The sequence below is a fragment of the Diceros bicornis genome, chromosome X, assembly GCF_020826845.1.
Source record: "Diceros bicornis minor isolate mBicDic1 chromosome X, mDicBic1.mat.cur, whole genome shotgun sequence".
NCBI lineage: Eukaryota > Metazoa > Chordata > Mammalia > Perissodactyla > Rhinocerotidae > Diceros > Diceros bicornis.
Genome location: NC_080781.1, coordinates 104,551,392 through 104,577,404, shown reverse-complemented (window position 1 = coordinate 104,577,404; position 26,013 = coordinate 104,551,392). Strand labels below are relative to the sequence as shown.

The following is a 26,013-nucleotide window of genomic DNA, read 5'->3' as shown; positions in this document are numbered from 1 at the left end:
TTTAGTACTTAGAAAGTACCAAGTTAAGTACAGGAACTTGTTTTTTATGATATGTGTTCATGGGGAAAATGCAGATGGATATATTTGCTAGTATCTCCCAAGATAATTTCTGAAAATCTTTTTTAACCCTATAGGCTGCCCCTCACATTTGTGAAGTCACTTTCACTATTGCCCCAACTCCGTGAAATATCATTAGACTGCGTGACTTGAAGCCAGGATCTGGGTTTCTCTGCCCAACCCTCTCTAACTTGCCATATGACCAAGGGTAAATGAATTAGCTGCTCTGAGCTTCAGTTACCCTTCTGGGAAGCAAGGATATTAATATTTCACAGAGGTGTTTAGGCATGTTTCATATTGGGCATATGCTTTGAGGTCATTGGATGAAAGGTGTTTGCATGATGGCAGAGCAGGCTTATTATAGGGTCCTGAGCAGGTGTTCACTTTTAATGAGCTTTGCTCTCTTATAACATACAGTGCCCTTTGGTGCCCCATTGCCTTACTGACTATAATTGATTGTCCCAACATTTGTATTATTGACCCTCTTGGCTTTTAAAAAAAATTAAACATTTTCATTCTATGTGGTAAGTTGAAGTTCAAATAAGAGGACTCTAGCATCTGCCACGGTGATGAAAAATAGCTTTGAAAAGAGACCTTAGTTGGAATGTGCCATAGAGATCAGTGAGTTCTTCAAAGCTCTTCCAAAAGATTAAAAAGAATAAAGCAAATTTCTGCATGTGTCTGTGTGTGTGAGTGTGTGTGTGTGTTTTAAGGGAGAAAGTTTTGAGTAATATTTGCTTGTGACACATACTGATGATAGCCAGTAACTGAAACCCAGCCATTGTAGTGTTTTATACACAGCTGGTTTTTATTAATGATGGGATATTTATGCTTGCTGTACAATTCGTGGCTCATTTCCATGTGTATGTCAGAACTTAAATACCCCCCAAAGCAACATTAAGATAACATTAAATATAAATGTGGCCAAGCTTTCTATAGAAAGGGTGGATTTTTGAGGGGGTCTCCCTTATTCTTATTGGTGTTGCTTCAGATCCCAATAACTGCCCCCCAACTTTAGACACTGATGCTGATCTTTTCTTTTTCCTTTATATCTCTCATAGTAGACTTCACATTTTGATCCTTTTGATATGGACAAATAATCTTTCCCCCTTTCATAATGCAGATGAAACTGATGTATGTGTTTTTTAAGAGCATATTTTCCCTGCACATGCTTCTCATTATCCAAGAGGCCTGGACTCAATCAGTAAAGGAGCAGAGAAACCACATAATTGAAAGGAGAATGACGGTGGTGCATACTTGGAATATTTGTGGGTAGGGGATTGCTGACATCAGAAAATGTAGTGGCCTGAGTGTTAACAGCATTGAAAAGAAATAAGCTTTCTGTGTTTCTGTGTATTGAGAATTATTTTTAAGGGGATAAAAATATGGGCCAGGTTTGACATCCTTTTATGAAGTTGCCCTGGAAACTTTGATGATGGTTGTTATAGAATAGTTCAATTAAAACCTTCCCCATTAGGAAGCTAATTAGTACATCACTTACTCATTTTGGTTGTTTTCAAGGGTTATGGATTTGCATTGAATTAATGACTTTTTTTCCATGTGATAGCAAACTAAGATAAAAATCACAGATGGGGAAAATTATTTAGATTGCCTATTTTGAAGGAATCTAATTTCCTCTTTATTACATTTAGGTTTTCAGTTCAGATTTTTGTTTCACTCTGTTTATATACAGTGATCACATTTTAATTAAATAGCTAGTTTTACTTTCTGGATCATGGGCTGTAAACCAAAGCTTATTAATTTCGGTTTCCTGTATGGATTGGAGAAATACGACAAATGACAATAAACCATTTTATTAAGGTAACATTTGGGTTTTTTTCTTCTACAATTAGTTTCTCTTTGCTGTGTGTGTGTGTGTGTCTGTTTGGGGGAGGCAAATTGTTTTTTTAAGGTAAACAATTTTTCAAGCTAAGAAAATTTTGATGACCTCCTTTACCCCCAAGAACATTCTGTCTGCCTCAGGCTCTCAGTTAGACTTCCATTAGGACAATGTGATGACTTTTCTGACCTGATATTTTTTGTGACTAGGCTAAGCAGTTCTCCCTTGGCAGCCTGAAGGAGAGTGGTTATGATGGGAAGCGGAGTGCAGGATTCCTAGCACATTCTTTCTACTGAACGCCATCTTTTTTAGAGGAATGAATACTTGCTCCTGCGGTTTCAGGGCCATTTGCAATAGAATAAGTGCTCTGTAGCTAAATATGTAGTATGGGTCTACTGTGGTCCTCCTTTTTCCCATAACTAGTAGGGGACAGTCATTCTGTACATATATATTTCCTGATACTTTGTCCATGGCATATACCTGCACTAGTTTTAGAGAGTGGGAAAGTTGGCTGGGTTATATGATTTGTAGTTTACCTGATTTCACCCTAACTCTTCCTGGGAAGGCAGGGTCTAGACCTAGTTTTGCAGTGGCAACTCAGTCAAGACAGGTTCCTGGGGCTTGCAAGTCAGTGGGAGGAGGAGGGGCTGCCTTTTGGGGAGTGACTCAGGCCCTTTGGTATGAAGATATGAAATGCTGGCTCCTGTCCATGCACCTGCTGGATGCCACACCTGCAGCCAGCACCTGAGCCCCACTCAGACACAGAAACCAGACTGAGGGAAGATGGGGCCCCCTTCAAAAGGGGTACAGCAAAACAGGGAGCTCCCAGTGATCTTAGTGGAGCACCGCTGCGAGTTACATTTAGATGTTCCGGTGTTGGTATGCAGAAAAACGTCTGAGATGTTTTCTTCCAGGTGCAGCACACTCGCTTGCTTAAGATACTGCTGGAGCGCTGAGGGAGTTTGCTTTCCTAATGAGTTTCTCTCGTGAACTGTTCTCTTAAAAACTGGAGAGTCAGTTCTGTAGAGATTTGTGTCTAGTAACGGAGCACAGGGCAGGAAGTCACAAGACCTGGGTTCTGATCCTGGCCCCACAGTGAAACCTTGATCAAATTAGCTAACGTTAGCTATTTGTTCTAAACTTGAGCTTCTCCAATTGTAAAATGGAATTAATCACATCTGCCTTTATTTCCTCACAGAGCTGCTCAGAAGGACAAATAAGATAACAGAAGTGAAAAATCTTTTGTCTCCTTAGAAGAAAGTCTGAGAAATTAAAGGTAATAGTATTATTGTTATTGCTATTCTGTGTCTTTCATTCCTTTTCTTTTTGTTGCCTCTAGCAAAGTCTTTGGGAAGTTGTTATTGACTCAGTATGCAATTATTAAGCATATTTTTTGTACCAATTAATGTTTTAGGTGCTGGGGAGGATACAGGGAAAAATCATGCACCCAGCCCATGCCTTCTAAGATCTCGCAGTCTAGTAACTTCCATTTCCTGCTCAACTTATTACAGTGATTTCTGCCTGGGTATTTAGAAGCTTAAAAGACAAGAATTAACTTCTTTTTTTCTCTCTGCATTGCCACTTGGGACTTCCGTCCCTAGAGCAGTATGTTGCAAGGTCTAGATTGAAGGTATATGAGGGGGAAAGCCATGAGGTAAATAAAAGAATTTCTCTCTCGCACCCACATTTGCAAAGTACCTGACCCTTGAATGATCTCTTTTTTCAGGGGTCCATCCTTAGTTTCATCCTTGGTTCTGTTCTGGTCCTACTCTATATGATGCAGGCCACTCTTTGACTGTAGCTGTTATCCGTTTGCTAATGACTCCTAAAGGTATATCTTAACCTATCTTTGACTCCTCCCTTTCCAACTTCCCCAACATCAAGTTGGTTATCAGATTCCATGTCTTCTACTCAGCTCATAGGTCTTTTCCTCTTGGAAGCTTTGTTCAGATGGCCCAGAGTTTTTTGCAGGGTCCTCTGTGTTGCCAGAGCTATCTGCTCATACCTCTGGTTTCTGGTTGGATTGTGCCCCCTCTGCTTGACTGGGAGCTCCTTGAGGACTGGGCTCTATTTTATTTCTCTTTTCTATCCACTCTAGGGCCTATACTGTGCCTGGCTATAGTAAGTGCTCAATAAATGTTTGTGGAAAATATGGTGTGATAAGTGCTATAATAGAGAGGTGTACAAAGTCCAGTAGGAACACCGAGAAGAGTGAATTCATTTTCCATATTGAGCAGAGTTGGGTGCAGGGGGAAAAAGGAGAAGGATTAGGGAAAATCCTTCAAGGAGAAGGTGAAAAGCGGAACTGCCCTCTTCTGAGAGTTCTGACTAAGCAGCCCAGGAAAGAAATGCCTGTCGTGTCTGCTCTTGCTAAGCCTGGGGCATCTCTGGCCTGTTGCCTCCCCTGCCTTACGACTAGATGACTTTTATGGTCGACTAGATGACTTTTATGGTCGGCTCTGCAAATAACCCTCTGTCTATAACACATTGACCATTTAAGACAGGTGCCACTTAGTCATATAATATTAAACAGGGCTGATCTTAAATGTGCCACCTTAACTATGGCTGAAAATAGAGGTGCACACACAGGCTCATTCGTCATGTATGCTTAGTTCTATACAGCGAAATACTCTTTAAAATATACTGAAGATTGGTATCTGAAAACTAACAAATTTAATTCTCAGAATGCAGCAGATTGGGTCACTGGAACTGAATGTCTTTGAGCTGACTGTCAGATCTTTCCAAGGGCAAAAATGAAACATGATATAAGCCATTATGGGCCATGAACCTGTTCTCACCCACCTGATGCTTTTACTAATTAGCTTCTTGGCCGGGTGGCAATTTGGGGCAAGTGCATGCAAGCAGGATTCACAGGGGAGCCCACATTCCACTCTGCCATTTCGCAAGCCACTGGGATACTACACTGCTTCTCTTGGCTACTTTCCATCCTAAGAGTCCTGCTCTGCCCTGGTGGAAAAATGGGAGCAGGAGAACTTTTCATTAAATGAAGGAGAGATTTCATGGGGCTTTGGTGTTTTGCTAGTTTTATTTTTTTTAGTGGGTTGTCTAAAAACATTCATGCTCCTTGACCCATTAATTTCACTTCTGAGATTCTATCATTAGGAAACAATCCAAAATATTGAAAAAGGCTAAATCACAAAGATCTTTTTGTGACATTATTTAGACTAGCACAAAATTGAAAGCAATTTAAATGTCTTAATAATTGGAGGATGGGTAAGTGAATCTTGATACACTCATTTAATGGACTCTTACACAGCTATTGCAACGTTTGTTATAAAGTCTGTGGCACAAGATGGAGAAAGTGCTTTTGATAAAGTGAAATGTAGGATTCAAAATTATATGTACATTAATATTTCATTACTTTATAAAAACACAAATACACATAGAAAAACACTAAAGCAAATATTCTGTAATGCTAGCAATGTTTGAGTTGAGGTGCTGGGATTATGAGTGATTTTTTTCTCTTTATTATAAATATTTGCATGTTCTGCTTATATAACTTGTAAAATAAAAATAAAATTGGGTAGTATGCCATCAAAGATAGGAGATGGGTAAAGCAGGCAGCTTCTAGGTATATTCTTAAACTTTTCTCAGTTTATGTTCAATCTGATTTCATGGACTGCTTATACTGTCTCTGAGGCAAGAAGAAATGGGCTGTGATGGTGTGATCTATTCCTCCCTTGGAATGGGTGTTTGCGGAGGGAGATGAAGGGGTAGTGGCAACAGGATTCTCCTTGTTACCCAATGTTTCACTGCTCATGTATGCTTTAGGATTAATCACCTTTGCTGCTTATTAACATGTTCAAGTTAATTGCTTTAGAGTACAGAAAAGTACAACTGGGACCAAATTGACCACACTTTTGAGTTACCATCTCAGAAACAGATAACTGACATTAACCCTCAGTAAGATTTGGAAATGCCAAGGCTTTACTGTGGTTCTTAAAATAATTTTCCAACCTAATCTAGATAGGGGTAGAGATAGGAGCAAAGAAGTGGGGCCGACTCAAAGCTTTTTCTTAAGCTAGTGCTAGACCTAACTAAGTAAGAGCAAGTGCCAAGTTGGTATGATGTTCACAAAGCCTGGAACAGGGGCCTGGAAACATTGATCAGTGGAGGTTCATGTTACTCTCTGACCTACCTGCAAATCTTGGCCTAAAGAGAGATTTTGCGAGGTCCTTCTGCCATACTTCTAGCCAAACACATCCCTCTTGTCTCCTTGAATTTTCCCTCCTGCCATTAACATTTTACTTGCAATGGAATTGGAAAATTGGTCATAACATTAAGCCAAGTTTATAGTCTCTTAAAACCAGAGTCAATTCAATTTAAGTATTTATTAGGCCTCTTCTATATACAAGCTAATATGCTAGATAATTATGGTAGTGGAACGGCTCTTGCCCTAGGTGTAATAAAACCTGCCTTCTGGCCCTGGCTTTGACCCCTTTTAAGCTCTGGCATCTTCATCTACAGCAAGAGGGGGTTGGACTACTAGATGGCCTCCCAAGAGTCTTTCTAGTTCTGGCCTTTGCTGATCTTCATAAAATTGCTGCAGCCTTCTAGAAAAAGGCCACTTTGAAATAATAATATTAATAGTTAACTTTTATTGAGCCTTTACTGTGTGCCAGGCTCTGTGCTTAGCACTTTACATGGATCGCCTCCTCTAATATTTATAACAACGCTATGAGGTATAAACACCGTTATCTCTAGCTTGAAGATGATGAAATTGAGACTGGTGGAGGTCAAGACACATGTATGAGGTCAGTTAGTAAGCCATAGATCCAGGATTTGAACTTGGGCAGTGTGACTCTAGGCCCAGACTCTTAACCATGTTGTTTATGCTGCCTGCCCATTACCCATTAAAAGTTTAGGGATAACCTGAAAAGGCACCATTGTTTCTTACCTCCCAAAGGAAGTGAATTAGTATCCTGGATTGCAAGACTGTTTGGAAAGGCGTTCTCTAGAACACTTCAGGCCACAATATGGACCAACCTGAGAGGCCGTGAGAGAATTCAGTAGGCCATTTTACCTCTCTCTTTGTGTGGGAGGTGTGTGTGTGTGTGTGTGTGTGTGTGTGTGTTTTATGCACAAATACATGCACATAGATATAGGGAAATCTTTGAACTGGCTCCTTTCCATTTAGCTGGAAGTAAAATCATATGAAACAAGTTCACCAAGATTTAGCAGAGAAACAGGTTTCCTGGACTTAGATTCTTCATCCTGGTTGGTGGAGTGAGGGGTGGGGGCGAAGTAAGAGTAGGAGGTAGAAGGGATAGAAAGATCTTATAGGCATATTTCAAAATTTATTTGAAGGGTGGGAATTCGCTCTGCTCTGGCCACCTTGTAATGTTGATTTTCTGGGACTTGGCTTGGGAAACATCTGGGCTCTCACTAATGTGTTTTGGCTCAACCTCCCAGGTATACTGGGAGAGGCCAATGACTGCAAATGGAGTAAGAATTTAGCTTGGCCTTGCTGCCCTGTTGTTGTTACAGAAAAGTTGAATATGTAGATTCAAATTGCATTTTGAAAGAGAGAAGCACGGATATCCTTTCTTTTCCTATCAAATATCCTCAGGGACAGTCTGTTTGTCCAGGAGAAACAAGGTTATTTTATTGATTGAAGATGATGTCAGACCCCTGGCAGTGGCGTGATTAAAGCTGTGGCCAGCAGAAAGGTTGCAGAGTTCATACTATTTTAGTTCTTGTACATAAGACAAGGAATCTTTTCCTTTCCTTTCTCTAATAAATAAATGGAGTAGTGTTTTCCTCCTTATGTGACTCTTAACATGTAGATGAACATAAGTTCTTTGAGAAAAAAATCCGTAAACTGGAGAGGAATCAGCAAAGCTTTTTTCTTAGGCTGATTTCTTTTCCTCTTTTAAACAGAAACAAAAAAGGCCAGGGGGCGGGGTGTGTGGGGGGACAATCTGTGTCCGGTTGACATATGGTGATTTGGGTTTTGAAAAGGATATGGAAGAGAGGGGACAAAATTAAGGGAAGAGAGTAAGACTTTGGACAAGTAAAGTTTTCTTGGTGAGGAGCTGGGTGTCGGGAGCAAGCCAGTCAAACGGCATGAAGAATCTAAACAGTACTAGAAAAGAATTGTATGGTGGTTTCTAGCCAGGGGCTCAAGTTTAAAAGCCTTGGGCTGTTTTCTGAGTGTTTCAGTTAAAAAAGAAAAGGCAACTGTTTTGTTCAGAATTGGACAATAGAAGCACGGTGGTTATTTACCATAGCTCTGTTAACAGTCCAGCTTTGATTCCAATTAGAAGTTGTTCCTCTGCTTTCAAATTAGGGGAGACACCCGAAAATAATTACTTTGCAGATTGGAGATGATTTTGCTTTTGATTGTGATTATACGTTGGGCCAAAATAAGATGGAAAGACAAATTTCCGTGTTTGTTCACTCTATATCTGTTCACTTTATTTTTGGCAACATTGCAAGGAAATAATGTTAAATTAATCACTGTGTGGTTTTGTGGATTTTTTTTTTAAACTTGGATGTTTTGGACATGCTCCCAAAATACAGAGACGCTTGTGTGCTTCCTTTGCATTGCCTTGCTCCTCAAATGGTGTTTCTGGTGCGGATTAAAGCCTTTCCTTTAAGTGATGTGAGTCATGGCTAGGCTGGGACAGAAAATAGGAACTTGGATCATGTGCATCTCACCTAAATACAAACTCCTCAGTTTTATAACTATTTTGGTTGGACCTGCAGGGCTTTTCAGGAGATCAAAGCAGTAATTAGAAATGAGGACTATCTCAAATCCATATCTGGTGAGCGTTTGCATCTAGTCTCTATGATTTGAGTCTAGTAGTTTCCTTTTGCAGAGATACTGGGATAGTGGAAGTACTGAGAAAGCAAGTGGAGGCATCTTCTCTTCAGAGAAGAGTTGCTGCTATGTGTTGAGAAGGGCAGTCACCTTTGTTACTCCTGTAAGAATCGATGGACCGTCAATCAAGCTCTGTGAGGGCAGGAACTATATGTTGTGTGTTTTTTGTGTCCCTCATTGTGTCTAGCATGAGGCTGGCAGATGTCTGCAATAGCCAGTGTGCAATAAATACTTAATGACTTGGTTGAAAAGAAGTTTTGGGTTTTTTCTGCCCATCTGAGGCTGTGGCAGTTAAATTGAGAGCTTCACTGAGCATTCTTTTTTGGACTAAAAACCTACCTTCTGATGATTGCTTTCCTTTCTGGGATGTGAGGCAGTGAGCCTCACTCACCTGCCCTGCCACTGATAGCAGTTTAAAGGTTGTACCCTAAAGGTGACAGTGGTTATGGCTTTTGTCATCACCCACCATTCCGACTCAGGATAGAAGCAGTGGCTTTTGGGGGCTGTGAGGCTAGAACAGAGCAATCTTTTCCAGTCTCAGACCTGAACATTTCCATCCCCTGGAGACTGGCCGACCTCCTGAACACAGCTTCTGGATAGTGAGGTTTCTTTTAGTCCTAGTGGAAATAGACTCTGCCACTCATATGAAAAAAAGGCAAGCACATGGGAGGACAAGTCATTCCCTTGGAAGGACTGGTTTGGTTGACTGTTGGCCATTGGTGGCAAAATAGAAACGACGTTTTTATTTCTTCCTCCCTCCCCCTCCTGAACATTTCAGAGTGACCAGTGGTTGGACTCTTGGCGGCGCTTACCCTGAACCTGAGTGTTAGGGGAGAGGGAATCTGCCGTTGCGGTTTCTGGAGCTGCTCATAAGCAAGAATTCCCTATCCTGATCAAGGCTTTAAGCCTAAAAGAAAGCAGAAATAGGTATGGACCATCAGTGTGCGTGTGTGCCTGTGTGTGCCTGTGAGCCTGTGTGCGTGCGGGGTGGGGTGGGTATGGAATGGGAGGGGGTGGTATACTCTTCAGGGTCTGGGGCAGCTCAATGTCTGGATTTCCCTGTCTTGCAGGAGGGGCTTGTAAGTGCTTTTGTTTTAACCATACACACTCCCATTTCCATTTTTTGAGAGAGGAAATGTAGTTTGGTAGTCATCTTTCCAGTTTCAGGCACCAAAAGAGATTTATATGCTGTACTTGTCAGCCTATCAGAAAGTCCCAATCTGATAGTTTAAATACAAGAGTCCCAGAGGGTCACTGCAAGGGGGGGAAAGGGGACTAGAGGGCAGGTTGTTCAGCCCCTTCGTGTACATTTCTCCAAAGAATATGATGAATGGGATTTAAAAAGGGACTGTGGAATGTTAACTGGGGGTCAAACTGCTCAATAGAACAATTGGAAACCGGGTAACAGTAATCATGCAAGAAGTGCGAAAGGAGAGAAGATGACCTTTCTCCATCTACCATATACATCTTCTAGGTCACCTCCCTGCAAGACTAAAGGAAAAGGGGTCATATTTCCAGAGAGATTGGAGGCTATTTAATATCACAGAAATCAGGCCCTGGAGCAGGATTCCAGAGTTCTCATCTAGGAACCTGAGGCTGTTAGGTTGACCTTTATTGTGACTTTTTCTGTGACATCATGTCCATTCTCCAACACTACTTAAGATCCTTAGAGTGAAAGTTTCATTATTGAACATTAGTATTGAATTGTAGTACTTAACATGACAGACAGATTCTGGCCAAAGGTTTTATGACCCTCTAATGACTTTGTGTGTACTACTCTGTGCAGAGAGAAAGAGAGAGAGAGAGGTCACCTACTATTTTTCAGGTGAGAAAATAGAAGACAAGAGAAGAAGAATCAATTGCTCAGTTCACTCTGTAAACCCATAGCATGATTAGAATTTGAATCTTGAGTTGTCTTACTACTGATGCCTGTTTCGCTCAACTCATATTACTTCCTTAAGAAGAATTAGTGGTGGTGGTGGTGGTGGTGGGGATGTGGTAATCATACCCTTTTCCAAAAGATGACCTTTTTATTTTTCAATTTCTAAAAGCTGTCAGAGGCACACTTCAAATGAAAAAAGGCTTCCCTTTTAAGCTCATTTTACTCAAACAACAACAAAATCTCAATGACTGTTCCTGGATGGCTGAAAGAGAAACTGTCAATAGCAATTATCCCAAGCCCTTCTCTTATTAAGCCAAGGAGCATCCCAAATAGACAATACAAAAAGGATTTTTTTTAAAAAAAGATATGTTTCAGAGTTTTATGAGATCAGAGAAAAAGATTTGCATCAAGGAGGGGTCATTTCTATCTGGTGCAAGCCAGGCTCTCTTCACCTTTTATTGATTTCAGTCATTGTTTGGCACTTTGTAGCTCCCTTCACATGCTGAACTGCTTTACAGATCCTGTCTATGGGGTAACTTCTCCCCACTGTCCTGCCCCCACTGCCATAGCCATTAAGAGGTGGACTTTTCATTTAAATAGAATACAAAGAGATGAACTTTGTGAGTAAGGACCTAGGAAAATTACCCTCTGATCACTCTACTTGACTGCTCCAGGTTCCCCCAGTCCTCTTAGGAGTTAAGTCAAGATTGAATACTTAACCCATACTAAAGGTGAAAGAGGAAACAGAGAGCTCTTATGCCTCCAAGTTCCTCATCACGTCAATGCTAGAGCCAGGAGTCACCAACAATTAACCTCTTAATTCTAGATTCAGTTCTCTACTTTGTTTCTCCAATGGAATCCTCACCCCCACATACCCATTTTCTTGCCCTTTAGAGGAATGATTTATCCATCAACTGGGTGTTAAGCTTCCTGTTTCCCCTTCCCAGGTCAAGGGCAGCCCAGGTGCCCAATTTCTCTCTCTCTTCACAAGGCACCACCAGCAATAGAGATGAGAAATTCTGAAGAACAGCCAAGTGGAGGAACCACGGTATTGCAGCGTCTGCTACAAGAGCAGCTTCGCTATGGCAATCCTAATGAGAATCGCAACCTGCTTGCCATACACCAGCAAGCCACAGGGAATGGCCCTCCTTTCCCCAGTGGCAGTGGAAACCCAGGCCCTCAGAATGATGTGTTGAGTCCCCAAGACCACCACCAACAGCTTGTGGCTCATGCTGCTCGACAAGAACCCCAGGGGCAGGAAATTCAGTCAGAAAACATCATCATGGAGAAGCAGCTTTCCCCTCGAATGCAGAATAACGAAGAACTCCCAACCTATGAAGAAGCCAAGGTCCAGTCCCAGTACTTTCGGGGCCAACAGCATGCCAGTGTTGGAGCTGCCTTCTATGTCACTGGAGTCACCAACCAGAAGATGAGGACTGAAGGACGCCCATCAGTTCAGCGGCTCAATCCTGGGAAGATGCATCAGGATGAAGGACTCAGAGACCTTAAGCAAGGACATGTCCGCTCCTTAAGTGAACGACTAATGCAGATGTCACTGGCCACCAGTGGAGTTAAGGCCCATCCACCTGTTACCAGCGCTCCCCTCTCCCCACCACAACCCAATGACCTCTACAAGAATCCCACCAGTTCCAGTGAATTCTACAAGGCCCAAGGGCCACCTCCCAGCCAGCATAGCCTGAAGGGCATGGAACACCGAGGCCCCCCACCAGAGTATCCTTTCAAGGGCATGCCACCCCAGTCTGTAGTGTGCAAGCCCCAAGAGCCAGGGCACTTCTATAGTGAGCATCGTCTGAACCAGCCAGGGAGAACAGAGGGGCAACTGATGAGGTATCAGCATCCCCCTGAGTATGGAGCAGCCAGGTAAGAGAGTTCCCTTTCTGTCATTTCCTGACCCCATCCCCAACCAGCTTCTGCTGTGTGTTGGGAATCTTAATAGAAGGGATGGCCAGCTGTTTGGTGTAACAAACTCTGCAATGCATGGCTGGCCCAGGCTTAGTCAATTTTCTGCCAACCTGAATTTCTAGCCTCTTCAGCCATAATTAGCGCTATATTAACATTCCCTTGACTTTAAAGGTTGAGCATGGCTTCAGCTGCCTAGTGGATGAACAAGCACAAGTCTTGATTTCAGCAGCTATTTGCTGTCCTGCCTCCTAGGATTATTGAAGGAAGGGTCACTGTTCCTCTTCTTGTGAGTTATTAAGCCCTTCCTTGAGGGGCAGAAGCAAATTATTTTGGACTTTAATCTGGAATATCCTATCACTTCCATTTATTCCCATCCACAAAACTCTCATCCCTTATTTTGGTGAACAAGTCTTTCTGCAGAATTACCATTATTCTTTTGGACGCTAAAAAACACCCCGATATTACTGTGGGGGAAACTATACATGTGCAGGTTCAAAATATTACTTGCCTTGTACTTCCTTGCAGTTCATGAACTCTAGACTGCTTCATCTTTCTTCTTAGAGAGTTTCTTCTTAGAGAGTTAGTTGCCTGTCACGTTTTTTAAACATCTAAGTTAAATTTATGTCATATCATATAGAAGTTTGGGTCAGATGCTAAAATACAGAAGGAAAATTATTGCGACTTCTGTACCACTTGCCATTAGTTCAGGAGGACTGTTTTGTATATTCAGTTATTCCTAAATATACTTCTGAATTATTCAGAAGCCCATTGTTCCATTGCTGTATCAACCAGACCTCATGATTCCATGATTTTGTTCATTGTTCCTGTTGTTACTATTGGGGCCATGTCTCTGATCAGTAGTATTTCAGCATATGGGGAAGAGGAAAGGTTTTAATTATGGGCAACAATGATGGCAGCTATGTGTGATATTCCTGCCCTGTTACCATGGGTAATTATGGGTGGCTGTGAGGTATGAAGTCCCTGGACCTAAGGTGGCCTTTTTCCATAGGTGGCCCCCAGACTAGGCCTGTAACCTCTTTGATGTCTAACTCTTTGCCTTCTGTCCCCTTCTCACTCATTTGGGAAAGAGCTTCTTGGCTTGAAGTTCACTGGTGACTCAGGGGAGAAGGCAGTCAGGGGGTGGAGTAGGGTGAAGGTAAGAGAATGCACCTGGTATTTCATTTTTTCCCCCTTCCAGGTCCTGTTTTTCAGCCAGAGGCAATTCACTTTGGGCTCCACCGCTAACTTTGCCAGTTTAGGATTTTTTTTTTTTTTCCCTTAACCCAGGTTGGTTTCCTAACCTTTTTCAACCTCTTCTGTGCGGCTTTCAAAGGGCAGGAGCCTAAGTTCTGATAAGTGTCTTGGAACAGGAAATGGGGTAAGGGACAGGGCCCTTCCAGTTTAAATGAGAGCAAGAACCTGATTCCCATCTGCCCAATGAAACGGAAGACCCAGGGAGGGGCTGGTCTGTTGGACTGCTTAGCTTAGTGGAAACCCATCCAAGCCAGCAAAATGTCAATGAAGCCGGGGGTTTTTGTTTTGCTCTTCCCATCAGCATGGAAGAGTCTGTGGGACTCCCTCCCATATGTGGATGGGCTGACGTCTGTTGCCTTGTGGGAGGGGAGTATGTTGGCCAGGGTGTGGAGCAGAATCCAAAGCCCCACTCAGCACATGGCCCGCCTTCCCAGGAAAGCTATTTTCAGAACTCATTCACCAGTATTGTTTGTGATCTGAAATGACTCCCACAGTGTTTGAAGCTAGATGGAAAAGCCCTTTGATCTGCCTAAATAAATAATAAGGACTAAAGAGGGATTTTTTTTTTCTTTTCATACTGATTAAACCGTCAGAGAAATTTAGCTGCATATATTTTACAGGAAGATATTTGTGTTTTCTCCTCCCTCCTAAATTATCTGTGGATCTGTCTCCCTATCCCCCAAAGCACTAGTAATCTCCAAATGCTGATTACCCTCTCTTGAGCAGTATTTTAATATTCAGGTTTGTTCTTTTTTTCTTTTTCTCTGTGGGAGAGGCATAGGGTGCTTGATATGCTGGATGAATAATCAAACCTAAAACAGGCCTAATCAGAAGATGCTCTGAGTGAAGTTTGGGTCTGCATTAGCCAAATTCTGGCAATAAAATTTTTGCAGGGCCTGGGGTGAGGGAGTGGCACCTATTGACAAATTACTGGCAAGGGAAGTAGTTGAACTGCTTTCTAGAAGTGTACCGCTTTTAGGTGATGACACATTTTTCCTCCTTTATTTCCTTTAACCAACTAGCTAGACAGTTTGTGAGTACCTTTCCAAGTAACTGCTGCTAGTACCAAACAATTAGAAGACTAAATTCTTAGTTCTTAATCCACAAATTACAGATCAGGATGCAAAGCAAGGTCTTTGAACAAATTGTTGTTCAAAAAACTTTTGTTTGCCTTTAGAGGTGCAGTGAAATGCTAGAGATTTGCTGTTAAAATGAACAAAATGTTATAAACAATCTTTTTATTACTTCATCTACCCTATGCCCTCCTCCCCACTTAAAAAATAAATATCCTGAATGCCCAGAACTCCAGATGGGAAACAAGGCCAAGTCATCTGAAGAATCAAAAATTTTCTGAATCTTTGTCTTTCTAAGTGCTGAGCCTTTTCTGCATCTGGGGTTTATACATTTATCAACTGCTTTTAAAAAATTAAATCCTTTCTGTTTGTAAAGCAGCCACCTCCTTTCAATTGTTGAAATCGTGCCCAGATCTGAGGTTTCTTGAAATCCTTGTTTAGTGGAATCTAAGGGTGACCTAACTCTGTACTTCAGAGCAGAGCTGGTTGTGCAAGAGAAACAATCAGGAATTTGCAGCTCTCTTCAGGATTCACAGATTCACCATTACAGAGCCTGGGAAAAGCACAGTTTCTGTGGGGAGAATAAATTGGGTTCCAGGCTGTTGGTGGCACCTGCTCTGGTGAGAGTGTGCATGTGCAGGCTTGCACACGTATGGACCAGGAGTGTGTAGTGTGTGTGTGTGTGGGGGGGCGGTGTGGGTGTGTGTGTGGCTGGGAAGGGCGGGGGCTCCCAGTCAGCGAGGTGGCAGGGTAGAAGGTGCTGTGTCAGCTCGATGAACTGGCTTTTGCTTTCCCTTTGTGTCCTCAAGCTGTCTCTGGGAGGGAGTTCCCCCGGCTTTGGCGGGGATGCTGATTTTGGTCATTGGCTTCTGTCCTGCATGTATGCCGTGTCCCCTTTTCTGCAGAGCACCAGGGGCCCAGGTTGTCTTAGGAAGGAGCAGGATGAGGGGAGGGAAGGGGCAGGGAGGCAGGTCAGGGCTTCCATGGGATCATGTGATTCTATTGTCTGCAGGCGGCTTGTTGTTCCTGGTTAATGTGTCAGTGGGGAGCGATTCACGCTGCTGTGCAGTGGAAGGACCTGGGGAGTGTGCCGTTCACCCAGCTGCCACCTTTGTTATTACTATTATTACTATTACTCTTATTATTATTTAATCTTGAGTGTATTTTTGCATCCTCTGGCATCCCCGCAGCTCTCCCTCACTCTTGTCATTCCTCAGTCGCCTCCTCTCAGGGGGAACTTCACACTAGTATTAATACTGTCCTGCTTTTTTGTGGTGGGCGGATGCAGGAGCCCAGATGGAGTTCGTTGGCTGGAGGGCTTTCTCTCCCTTTGCGACTGCCCAAGCCTTGCTTCATGTTTGCAAACCTGCCAGGGACGGACTGCCTTGGTTTTCCCAACATCACGGTGCACTGAAATCTGTTTCCTTTTGCAGCCTAGGGAACCCAAGGAGCAGCTGCTTTGTCTCCACTTATCTCCAGGCAGAGCCCAGAGTCATGGCCAGGGCCACTGCCGTCCTGAGCTAATCGGGCTCTGGAGACCTCCTTCTGGAGACCTTTGGTCTCCTCCTTCCCGAGGCCCCTGAGAAGCCATGTGCTGTCCAGGGCCTGGAGGGGCCTTTCAGCCTCCAGGCAGGAGGGAGGCCAGTGGCTGGTCTGTTCGAGAGAGAGGCCTGGGGTTGATGATGGGGCCGAGAGTAGCTGTGGGGAGGAAGACTAGTTCAGAACTGGGCATTCAGTCTCTAAAAGAGAACACCTCCCAGGCCTTGGGTTTCCAAATCCTGGCAACGAGGATGAAGGTTAGTATGGTAATTTTTACCCTAAATTTTGAGAGCTGGATTGGAGAACATGGAATTTAAGCTCCTCTTTTCTGCCCAGGATATCCAAAAGTCCCAACAAATCCTAGGACATTATATTTTAACTCTAGGGATATATATATATATATAAATTATAATAGCTCTTACTCAAAGACGAAGGAGAGTATCACATAGTCCATTTTACCTCTGAGGAAACTGAAGATCCACAGAACGGAAAATGGGGAAAGACTCTTCCCCAAATAAGTTTATAAACAGGTCTCAGGCTTTTGATTGGATGGGTACTTACTTTGAGCTCTTGGAAAGAAAGGTTATGTATGGTAGCAACTTTCCAATTATAATCATGAGAACCGTGTAAATTCTTCTGTCCACAAAGAGTTTGCCTGCCCTCTTCAATATTCAGCGATTATTTATAGTGACACGTGTGAAATTGGAAGAATGCGGGTACACCAGGGGCATCAGTGGGGCTGAGAGACAGAACCTAGGGATTGAGCAGGTTTGAGGACTCTGGCGAACACCTGAGTTATTGGGTATCCATGAGCAAGTGTTTGGAATGATTCTGTAGCTGTAAAAAAGCCCCAATAGAGAGGATCTCTTGTAGGGATAGATAAATGAACAACAATGATAATGAGTGTGTGTGAGAAGGACGTGCTTTAGCATCTGGAATGCCAGTTAAAAGTTAATTGCTCCTGGTGATTTGTCCCAGTTTCACCATGAATTTTTTGCAATTTAGTGCAAAGATTAAATGGATATCCCATAAGTAAAATCACTAACAGGGTCAACCTATCTCACTGGGAGGTAGATAAGAGACTTTTTGTAATTCTTATTGAGCACAAAAATGAGAAGAGCCCAGTATTTTTGTAATTCATTTGTGACCTCAGGAACAACCGAAAGAGGCTCATGCAGATTAAGTAACTTGAGCAAGGTTACACAGCTAGTAAGCGGTAGAAAAGGTCTCCAAACTCTGTTGGGATCCAAATCCCATGCTCTTAGCCATCTGTCTTCCCTGGATTAGGAAATATCAATCGTAGGACAAACATCCACAGGATGTGGGAGTATATGAGGTTAGTTGGGCACGGGCTGTGAGGTGAACAAGCTTTTTGTCTTCAGTGTATACTGACAGAGATTCTTCCTGGTAGTGGTGATGGTGGAAGTGATCCTTTCACATATTCCGAGCGGCTAAGAGTCTGGTATATTAGGTACCGAAATGGTGAAGCCACACAAACAATATACCAAAGTTTTCTTTCTGGAACTTTCTATAAGCAATAGGCTGGGAATCTGAACATCAGTGTGTGGAAATCAATGCATTCTGGTAGTGGAAAGAGCCTGAAAATGGGAATTGGGAAACAAGGGTTCTACCCTGGCACTACCACAACTTTCTCAGTAATATTTAGCAGATTGCTTCCCCTCTCTGGACCTGTTTCCCACTCTGTCCAATGTCAGTGTTGGACTAAATTATTTCTTTAAGATCTTTCCAGTTCTTACATTCTATGATTCAGTACATCAAAACTAGTATGATTGTGTTGACTGTAATCCTCTCCAAGTCTTGATATTATTGCTGCTCATAGGCATCATTCAATTATTAATAACTATAATCAATAATAGTTATTTGGTGTCTCTAATGTAATAAATATCTACATATCCTCAAGTAACTTTCTGTGAATATTTGAATTATCAAAGAGTTGCAGATAGCAAGATAGGGGTTGTTTTGACTGCAGTTTGCTGTTTCCTTCTGGGCAAGTGGAATATATTTTCTAAATTTGACTCTTTACATGTGCTGGACCACATATAGAATGTCGGAAGAGGTTTAGTTGAAAATAATGAGGTGAAAATTACCTTGTGGAAGACTCATTTAAAATGCTTAGATTTGAGCAATGGGTGCACAGGCATACGTAACTTAGATTTTCACAAAGCGACCTTTGAGATTCTGGTTCAGTCTTCCATGGGATCACACCTCTGTCTGTCAGGCACACAGAAGGTCAGGCCTGGAAAGGACTGTAGAGATCCTGAGGTCTAACCTTTCCCGTCCCTACTTTTGCAGGTGTCCTGGGGGGCACTGGAAGCCTCCTCATCTCACTTGCTTGTGCCCTTCTCCCCCGGTGCCTTCAGAGAGAGATTAACCTGAACATGCCCTCCATGTTTTACAGGCCAACGCAGGACATCTCATTGCCATTGTCAGCCAGGAACTCTCAGCCTCACAGCCCTACTTCTTCTCTCACGTCTGGGGGTTCCTTGACCTTGCTGCAGTCTCCACCATCCACTAGATTGTCACCTGCCCAACACGCCTTGGTCCCTAACCAAGGAGACCACTCAGCTCACCTGCCTAGGGCACAGCAGCATTTCCTTCCTAACCAGGCTCATCAAGGAGATCATTACCGTCTCACCCAGCCTGGCCTGAGTCAGCAGCAGCAGCAGCAGCAACAGCAACACCACCACCACCATCACCAGCAGCAGCAGCAGCAACAACAGCCAGGAGAAGCCTATTCAGCTATGCCTCGGGCTCAGCAGTCATCTGCTTCTTATCAGCCAATGCCAGCAGACCCTTTTGCCATTGTTTCCAGAGCCCAACAGATGGTTGAGATTCTCTCAGATGAGAACCGGAACTTGCGACAGGAGTTGGAAGGATGCTATGAGAAGGTGGCGAGACTGCAGAAGGTGAGGCCCCCGTTTTGGGATATTAGAGTCTCTCTTAAGTCTTATTTGCTTAATATTGACGCAAAAGTCTCCACTTGTTGGTGCCCGCATGACTTATGGGCAGGTCTTCAGGATTCTTACATCTGAAGGTTAGATATGGCTTAAACTTGGGAAAAAGCTTTCTACCTGTCTTTCTTGGAGAAGTATCATTTCACATTTATGTGAGGAGAAAAAAGACATATTTATACAGTTTTCCCAGACACCATAGCCCTAAAGAAAACTTAATTGATTGTTTTAGAATTCCAAAAGGCACAGAAGCTTCTTCATAAGTTCAAGATGTCGATGTCTGTGTAGGTGAAGGACCTGCCAGCATAAAGACTTTTGTTCTTGATTATATTTTCCCAAATACTGAATTTGAATCTTAAGTAAAGAACCCTGGTTCCTAGAAAAATCTCATCACTGAAGTTAGATCCTGCCCTGCCTTGTTCTGGAAGGGGCTTAGAGTACTTTGCTGAGTGGGAGTTCTCATAGTAACTCTTTCTCAACACTCCTTCCTTTTCACCTTTCTTGCTTTGGTCCTTCCCTGCAGCTCAAATTCAACATCTGTTCTCTTTCTCTGGAGAGTGTGCGGGGGCAACAGGGGCTTAGCAGCACAGCTGGGTGACAGGTGATAGCCCTAGGCTGAGGAAGTAGAAAAAAGAGTGTATGTCCCCATTTCACATGCTTCCCTGGGCCCCTCCTGTCTCCTGCAGCTGGGACTTCAGCTCTTGAGAGCCCTGAGCTAGGAACCTTAGCTCTTGGCTTCCAGTTGCTGTTGGTGAATAGGGTCATACCGTTGGCAGCCTCTTTGCAGCTTTTGTCATTGTGGAGCTCATGTGGTTTGATCTTCTAACAACGTGAACTGTGTAGGGAGGTGAGGGTGAAGGTGGAGGAGGGAGAGGAGGTTGCCTGGTATTGTTCAGCAGCTCTGTCCTTAGGATACACCCAGGAGTGGAAATTTCAGGGGCCTGAATGAAGCAAGAATTTGTAAACACCATATCTGGGTTCTAAAGGGGAGAGGAGAGCTTACTATCAGTTAAGTATTTTTATGTAGCAAGAACGCCCCCCCTCAGTGTTCCCAAATCTGGGTGAGGGTTGTTGGGGCTGAGTGAGAATGATTTCTCCCTGGCTTTCCCCCCAATTTAAAATTTTCTCCCTCTTCTCATATTAAATATACCCCCTATCACATTGGTGCAATAAATTAATGATACTCACACACTAGGAGCAGACTGGCCCGGTTTGGCTGATTAGGTTTAACAGTTGACGTACCTCCCCAAACTCTCTCTTCAGGGTGGCCCCTCCCCCATCTTTGATGCAGTAACTGAAGGATGAACCCAGATATTCTATAGGCCCTTTTTCCAAAGGATCCATATTGATGGTTTTTTTGAGAGGGAGGGTGCATGACAAGGAAGAGGAGCAGAATAGGATTTGTGTTGTTGTTTGTTCCCCAGTATGGGGAAAGATGCCTCAACCAAGTGTAATTGGCACAGTTTGAGTGTTGGGAGAAGTGAAGGCCACCCAATGCTGCAGTGGATTAGAGGCACAAGTAGGTTAGAAGAGGAAAAAGAAAGTGAGGAGAATAAGGTAGATATCAGCTGGTGCTGGAAAAAATAAGAAGGCCTGAGGCTCATGAGGGGAATAAGTTGACAGAATAAGAATGGAAACCCGCCACCACCCTCACTCTCCCATGCCCGGACCAAGACCCAGATGAAGCCGGTGGATAGGCCCTTCTGTGACTTCTTTTCCTGAAAAGTCCTGTTGACTGAGATATAACTTGCTCTTTTGGAGGGTACGGTATCTACACAGGGGGTAGGGAAAGGATTGCTACGACATCTTGAAATAGTACTCTGAATAACTTGAGTAAAGGGATTGCCTTCCAGGTATGGCATTCTGTGGAGAACTGAAAAGCCTTGCACTCTAAAGGCTGCCCAGAGCAGACCAACACCAAGCCTGCTCTTTCAAATGCAAATGTTTATTTTCTCTACCCACCACTTGAATTTCATGCAAAAGCTTTATCAGGCTCAGGCCTTGCAGATCTTGTCTCTAAATGCCATTCACCAGTTTTCACCTTCTGTGCTTCTATCTTGGTGCCATCTGCAAGGAGAAAAACACTCTCAAGTCTGCTCTTTTCTGTGGTGTAAGCCTCATTTGTTTGCAGGCAGTCCAGCCTCAGGCATAATTTGGGAGCTGGGGCAGGTGGAATCTGAGTTGTTTGGTATCCCCACCTTTCCCCCAGTCTCCCACTGGGGGCGTGATATTTTTCCCCATAAAGTACTCTGAGCTTTGTTGAGGAGGATAGTGGAAAACTGAGAAGGAATGCAGAATGGTTGCAGGAGTCAAATTTAATTTGAAAATTGTTTAATACACCAGGGGGTTTATTTGTCTTATACAAATTATATGCAAATATCTCTGTGGTTATTATATGTGCAATGAAGCTATACTGCTTACAGAAAGACTCTGGAGTCTAATTTCTTGTTTTCTTCCTGATTTGGGCTGATTCAGGGCAAGACCTTTTCTCTTTGAGGTGGCTTTTTTTCTCTATTTTACAAGATTTGCAGGGGTGTCATAAAATACAACTCTGATCATGAATTTCTGTTCAAAAATCTGTACTGGTTTCCCACTGACTACGGGATAAAGTCCAAATACCTGACATTAAAGCCCTTTTATGATCTGATTCCAGTCTGTCTTTGCAGCCCGATTTCACCAGCTTCTCTCTGTGTACTCCACAGTGTCCAGCCAAACAAGACTACTGGTCATTGTGGGAATGCATTTGCTCACTTAGAATAGAATACCCTTCCCCTCACCTCTGCTCATTGAAATCTGACCCAGCTTTCAGAATCTGACTCTAAATGCCACCTCCTCCCTGAAATTGCTTGCCTCTCCCCTAACCCCCAATCAGGAATAACCTCTTCCTCCCCTGCACTTTATAGCACTACTCCTACTTTTCTTAATAATGTATCTTTCCCTATATTCTTTTACTTGATTAGATTGAAAGCTCCTTGGGGGCAACAAGAATGCCCTCGTTCATATTTATACAACCCACAGTGTTTTAAAGAGTTCTTGTAAATATTTGGCCCTTGGTAAATGTTTGTTAAGTTGAAATGAACTACTGCAATAAGGCTGAAGTTTAGAATTTTTAGGGTTCGCCTTTGCCACTGACTTCTCAGAAAAGGCGATTTAACACTTTTCTTTGTTAAAATGGGGAGAGATATCCTTGTGAAGGCAGATATCAGGGTGAATTGAAATAAACGTGTGAAATCCCTTTGGATGCTCTGAATAACATTATATATATATATATATATATATACTATGTACATTATTATTAACATTTTCAAAATTAAGAAAATTCTTACTCAGAAATGAAAATCGTTTATAACTATACTTAAGAAATTTATTCTCTCCTACCACCTTCTTTGAAGGCAGAAACTGTATTTGTTTTTAACCTTAGGAAATCTCATGACCCTGTGTGTTAATTACTGAACTTAAGATTGAACTTAGAAATCCTTCTGGGAAATTTTTCTCATCTGACTGTGTTATGCCTGCCTCCTGGCCATCCGTAAAGCCCTGGGAGAAGCTGTCATTAAGGATTTGCATATATGTTTTCAGACCATTTTCCCATTCAACTTTCTACCGTCATTACTGTCTTTCTTTTTTTTTTGTTGTTGGTCCAGGTGGAGACAGAAATCCAACGGGTCTCAGAGGCATATGAGAACCTTGTGAAGTCATCCTCCAAAAGAGAGGCCCTGGAGAAAGCCATGAGAAACAAGCTCGAGGGCGAAATTCGGAGGATGCATGACTTCAACAGGGATCTGAGAGGTGGGTGAATCACCTCTGAAGCATCAGCCAAGATGGTGAATGGAAAGGCTAAGAAGTATACATTGAGGCTCTTAGGGCTTGTCCAACCCACTAGTATGGTCAGTAAATTGCAGGGCATGGATCAGGCTAAGTTTTTGTGACTGCACTAGTACTTGGTCCCAAGCTTGCTTAATCAAAGTGGGATGAGCTGATGTGTTAATCAGACAGTGTCCCTCCTGGGACTCCTGGATTCACCTGGCCTGCCCCCACAATCCGTGCTGCCTCTCTTCCTTTATAGGTTTTGCAGAGGCCTGTCTTTTGGCAGTGTAAGCTTGAAATGGTGATATCCTCCATTGTTTCTGGACTTTCTCCTTGTATTTTTACCTTAACATAATAATATTGAAGATGGTAAGAAATGACCACCTTTAGCACCTTCAAAACTGATAACCTTGGGGGTAATTTCTATTTTTGGGTTTAGGTTATCTTATCTATAGAATGTGGGAACTGAACTAGATGCTGCCCAAAGTCCCCTTCCAGATTTGGCATTACATGATTTTGAAGACTTCATAATAATTTTGATGCTCTTTTTCCTGGTGAATGAAAGATATCATATATTTAGGGATAGATTCTTCCATTGAAATTAAGAATTCTGCAGTTAGGTTTTGTCGGTGAGCAGTGAAAGTGTTAAGTACTCACCTCCTCCTGCCATGGTCTAGTATTGTTTTAGGTTCCACACTTGCAAACCTATGTCTGTGTCACCCGTTCCTGTGTAACAAGAAGAAGCAGGCTTGTTTTGCCCAAGATCAGTATTTAGAGGGAACTTCATGCGCTTGGAAGTTTGTATATGAGGCCTTGTTGATTGTCTCCAAATTTCACAGAGCGTCTAGAGACTGCCAACAAGCAGCTTGCAGAGAAGGAATATGAGGGGTCAGAGGATACCAGAAAAACCATCTCTCAGCTCTTTGCAAAAAGTAAGTCTGAAAGCTTCAGCAGCAGGTATTAATGTATGGATGGGAGTGAAGTGTGTGAAAAGGTTACATAGTTCTATTTAGCCTTCCAGAACAGCTAGAGGCATCTAGGGATTCTTTTCTGTTCAAGCATGAAGTTGGGAGATTTTGTTCTTTTCCTTCTAGGCCAAGAAGGCTGCTTGCCACAACATCTAGTCTAGTCACATCAACATGGCTCCTTCTGTATCAAATCAGAGAAGCCCCTTGAAATCCCTGCTTTCATCATGGCTAGCTGAAAAGGACCTTAGTGGGGTCCTTTATGGAGCATGGGGTCCCTTAATGTTGAAGGGATTTATTATTGAAGGCACAGGTGCTGGCCCTGGTAGAGATGGGATTAACATGCAGGACTGATGATGAGTGTTTGGAATACCTAACCTGCACCTGGGTCTCGCTTAGTTAAACACCCTGTATTCTATCATATCATTACATGTTGGCAGACTGCAAGGGTAGCTAGAGGGGGACCACTGCTATGGCCTGAATTAGTGACTCTGGTTGTGGAGTTGGTTGGTGTGGGGGAGGCTAGAGCTATGTCTTCCTCATAATAGTGTTTCCTTTGTCTGGAAATACTCCTAGGACCATGACAATGAATTAATCCTCTTCTTTATCGGTCCCTAATGGACTCCACCCAGCTAGACAATATCCTATTCTTTCCAGTTGCCACAGTTAAACCAGCAACAAAGACTACACAGTGGATTGAGTCCATAGGGAGAATGAGTTCAGGGGAAACAGATGAACTAGCCTCACTTCTACAGATACCCGTTGTTGGTGTCCGCTACCGCCAGCCTCCCTCAGTGCGGCTCCCAGCTGGAGTAGTGCTTGGTGGGAACTTGTCAGGCCCCATCTTTGCTGGGACTCCACATGACCCTTTCAAGTCATTCCATGCAGCTTCCAGTCAGCTTTTACAAGTTTATTTGATCTTCAGTTACATTATCCTCCTCCCTTCCTGGGTTGCTCTGTTGTGCTCTGGCTTCAGGACTGGGGCTTTTTTCTTCCTTGTTTCACTGAACCTCCTGTTCCTTTGTCAGTATGTCTTAGAGGAAGGAATGTAGTTTTTCTGGTGTCATCAATGCCTAGTGTAAATTGTTGTGAAGTTGCTTTCGTGGTGTCATGGTTACCCAGGAAGCTAGTTCACTGGTGGGGAGAGTGGACACCTCCCAGGACAAAACAGAACTAAACTAAAAATGTATGGATTCTTGCCCTGGATCTGCTAGTTCACACTTCTCCTGTGTGGAGATGGTATTTCAGGTGTCCTAGAAGCTCTGCCACTGGTTTATAAAATGTGGTAATTTAGTAGATAAAACTGTGTTAATAGTGGGGTGAAAGACTGTAAAATGGTTCTAGAAGATAAAAGTGGACTCCACCTAGTAGGCAGGGAAGAGGGCATGACTTACGGCTTCTTAATTTCTTTTGCCTTTGCACATCGACAGGGTGCTGCATGGTTGGAACTATGGCAGGAGCCAAGAAAGCCCTCTTGAAAAGCCTCCCTTGGGAATGTGCTTCAGCTACTCTAGAGAGGCCAAACCAATTCAACCCTAGAAGAAGGCAGTCTAGTCTAGTAGAAAGAGTTTGGAACAACCTGGGCTTAAGTGTGGGCTCCACTATTCCCAGTGTGGGACCTTGTGCAAGTTACTCAAGCCCTCTGAGTCTCTGTTTTCTCAAAATGGAGAAGAGAATAATACCTTCCTTGTGTGGTTGTTCTGAGGATTAAGTTAGTACAATACTTGGTATGCAATAAGTATTCAGCAAATGTTCATTTCTTTGAGATACATCTGAATAGATACATAAAGTCAGAGTGGGAAGGAAGGCGAGGCTGCCCTATTAAAGTTTCTCCTACAAATTTAAGTATCAAGGTCT

General features: G+C 43.0%; 1 protein-coding gene across 4 annotated transcripts in view; it reads left to right on the top strand.

The window, feature by feature from the left end:
* Positions 1–26,013, top strand: part of AMOT (angiomotin) — a 58,787-nt gene that overhangs the window by 4,962 nt on the left and 27,812 nt on the right. Inside the window, exons 1-7 of one of the 4 annotated variants that reach the window (XM_058536544.1) lie at positions 2,615–2,811; positions 3,096–3,173; positions 9,520–9,668; positions 11,571–12,504; positions 18,832–19,339; positions 23,029–23,173; positions 24,031–24,123. In XM_058536544.1, coding sequence (XP_058392527.1) covers positions 11,633–12,504; positions 18,832–19,339; positions 23,029–23,173; positions 24,031–24,123 — 1,618 coding nt within the window. In that variant the 5' untranslated portion in view covers positions 2,615–2,811; positions 3,096–3,173; positions 9,520–9,668; positions 11,571–11,632. Of the gene's footprint in view, positions 1–2,614; positions 2,812–3,095; positions 3,174–9,519; positions 9,669–11,570; positions 12,505–18,831; positions 19,340–23,028; positions 23,174–24,030; positions 24,124–26,013 lie in introns of those variants that run through there. The other 3 variants (XM_058536543.1, XM_058536545.1, XM_058536546.1) reach the window with 3 other exon arrangements.